The sequence below is a fragment of the Galeopterus variegatus genome, unplaced genomic scaffold (genome assembly GCF_000696425.1).
Source record: "Galeopterus variegatus unplaced genomic scaffold, G_variegatus-3.0.2 Scaffold8161, whole genome shotgun sequence".
Lineage (NCBI taxonomy): Eukaryota > Metazoa > Chordata > Mammalia > Dermoptera > Cynocephalidae > Galeopterus > Galeopterus variegatus.
In genome coordinates, this window is record NW_007734272.1 from 20249 (window position 1) to 23276 (window position 3028).

The 3028-nt window shown below is 39.1% G+C and overlaps 1 protein-coding gene across 1 annotated transcript in view; it reads right to left on the bottom strand.

The window, feature by feature from the left end:
* Positions 1-1417: 1417 nt before the first annotated feature.
* LOC103608219 (short-chain dehydrogenase/reductase family 16C member 6-like) overlaps positions 1418-3028 on the bottom strand; it is a 24489-nt gene continuing 22878 nt past the window's right edge. Inside the window, exons 5-6 of the mRNA XM_008592671.1 lie at positions 2856-2981; positions 1418-1499 (exon numbers count right to left, since the gene is read on the bottom strand). Coding sequence (XP_008590893.1) covers positions 1418-1499; positions 2856-2981 — 208 coding nt within the window. The remainder of the gene's footprint in view (positions 1500-2855; positions 2982-3028) is intronic.

A 3028-nucleotide genomic window follows, 5' to 3' on the forward strand; every position in this document is an offset into this window, starting at 1 on the left:
AATGGGTTATCAGAGAGTGGTTCTGATGGCTTCATAAGGAGAGCAAGTGAGCAGGTTGACTCTTGCTCGGGCCATTCTCACCACGTGATTGCCTGAGTCACTATGGACCCTGTAGAGAGCTTCCACCCAGAGAAGGCCCTCACCAGATGTGTTCCCTGAAGCTCGGTCTTCCCAGCCTCCAAAACTGTAAGAAATAAATTTCATTTCTTTATAAATTACCCAGTTTCAGGTATTTTGTTATAAGCAATAGAAAATAATACAAGTGGTAAAACATGTCCTAGGAATAAGCTGGCACTTTTGAAATCTTTAATAGACTGGAATGCTTTAAAGCATCAGGAGGAGTTCCAAATAGTCTACCTTGTAATATTTTTCATTTGTTACCACATTTGAGGATTGAGCTGTTAGTGTCTCCTCTCCATTTCAGTCTGAAGTTTATTTGCTGTCTATTCCCCTCTGACAGAAGCCATGCAAGAGTCGACTCCAAGATATTCACCAAGGGCAACAACCATTTTTGAAGATATTATTCTAGAGAAAAGCAAAAAAAAAAAAAAAAGATGATCCTTTAAGAGGATTTGAAGAGATTACTTTGCACAGATTAAGTACAAATTACACAGTCTGAAATGTCATGATCCATGCTGTGCATGTGTCACTTAATGGGAGGGGTGAGCAGGGAAGTGCTGTGTCCCACCAACTGCCACCAACTTCCTCAATACCAGTGGCTCTCAATCCTGGCTGTACCTTAGAATCTTCCCTGGAGCTCTGAAAAGTCCCAATGTTTAGATCACAGCTTATCCATAAATCACACTCACTGAGTTTTGTGGAAAGATCATGGACATCTTATTTACTAAGCTAACAAACAGTAGCAAAAACTAGAAAAGCAAAACAGAGCAATTAAAGCAGAATCTCTGGGAGGTAGGGCCATGTTTTAAATGTTCTCAAGGTGATTTTAATGAGAACTACTGCTTTGGTTCCTTGAGGATAGAGGATGTATCTTCAGCTTGTTTCTGCTTAGATCAGTTTAGCTCTGCTCAACTCAACTCAATTTAGCAAATATTTATTGTATGATCATTATATGTTAGGTACTGCTCTAAGCCAGAGCCCCAGAGAAGGCCCTCACCAGATGTGTTCTCTGAAGCTCGGTCTTCCCAGCCTCCAAAACTGTAAGAAATAAATTTCATTTCTTTATAAATTACCCAGTTTCAGGTATTTTGTTATAAGCAATAGAAAATAATACAAGTGGTAAAACATGTCCTAGGAATAAGCTGGCACTTTTGAAATCTTTAATAGACTGGAATGCTTTAAAGCATCAGGAGGAGTTCCAAATAGTCTACCTTGTAATATTTTTCATTTGTTACCACATTTGAGGATTGAGCTGTTAGTGTCTCCTCTCCGTTTCAGTCTGAAGTTCATTTGCTGTCTATTCCCCTCTGACAGAAGCCATGCAAGAGTCCACTCCAAGATATTCACCAAGGGCAACAACCATTTTTGAAGATATTATTCTAGAGAAAAGCAAAAAAAAAAAAAAAAAGATGATCCTTTAAGAGAATTCGAAGAGATTACTTTGCACAGATTAAGTACAAATTACACAGTCTGAAATGTCATGATCCATGCTATGCATGTGTCACTTAATGGGAGGGGTGAGCAGGGAAGTGCTGTGTCCCACCAACTGCCACCAACTTCCTCAATACCAGTGGCTCTCAANAAAGCAGAATCTCTGGGAGGTAGGGCCATGTTTTAAATGTTCTCAAGGTGATTTTAATGAGGACCACTGCTTTGGTTCCTTGAGGATAGAGGATGTATCTTCAGCTTGTTTCTGCTTAGATCAGTTTAGCTCTGCTCAACTCAATTTAGCAAATATTTATTGTATGATCATTATATGTTAGGTACTGCTCTAAGCCAGAGTATGGAGCAGGAAACGATTCAGAAAATGTGTTCTGTCCTCGGGGAGCATGCAGCCAGCAAGTGACTACCAGTGTGTTGAGTGCTACAGAAGGCAGACAGGTGTGGCGGGATGGTACAAGGAAGGATTCTGACCTAGTGAAGCCACCGGGGCAGCTAAAGATGAAAAGGAAATATGTTGAATAAATAGTAAAGAAAGCACCGTATGTATCAAGAGCATAATTTTACAATAGCGAATCTCTACTTGTGTGTCCTACTCTGCTAGCACTTATTGCAGGGAGGGTATATCCTGATGGTAAGAGCTTAAGCTCTGTAATCAGATTGGAGACTTTGGTTTGAAACTTTGTTCCAGCACGTATTAGCTGCAAAAATTACTTACTCTCTTTAAACCTCAGATTCCCTAAATGAGATAAAATTCATGCAAAGCTGTCAGTGTTGTAGCTGGCACACAGTAGGCACTCCATAAATGTTAGATGTAGGCCTGGGCCGAATCCATCCACAAATACCTGGAGCTCATAGCATGGGCTTTGTATGAAGTTGTAGGAACTTTCATACATGACATGAGGAACTTGCCAAATACCATTAATATTTTCTGGCAACACACTCAGATTTTTTTTCCCTTTGTTTTCAAAATAGAAGTTGACATTAGTTAAACTACATAATTGGCCAGAAACAAAAACATAAACAAACCCCCCACATAATTTGGGTGCTGTTTGTTTCTGTGTTGGAGCAAATAATGTGTGCTCTGCAAGGCCTAAATAGTTGCTAAATTTTGTCAGTGTCTGAAGTAAGCAAGACACAGGTAGCAATAGTCCAACAAGTTGTCCTTGCACTGTTAAGGTTCTTTCTCTCATTTAAAAAAAATATGAAGTTGCCTTCTAGGCGAAAGATGTAGCAATGATTGGACAATTTGTTCAGAAGGAGCCAAAATGATAGTGAGTTAATTATTAACTTACTGTTTAAGGACCAATGTAAACCATAAAAATCTGGGTATTACTACATAAACTTGTTCCTCTAAAATAGCGTTAAAAATTTTTTTGGCCACATACTCCTGCTCCAGTATAGGTAATAGGAATGGATACCTGGAATGACAACAAGAAAAAGTTATATCATCAGAGTGGTGTTTTTT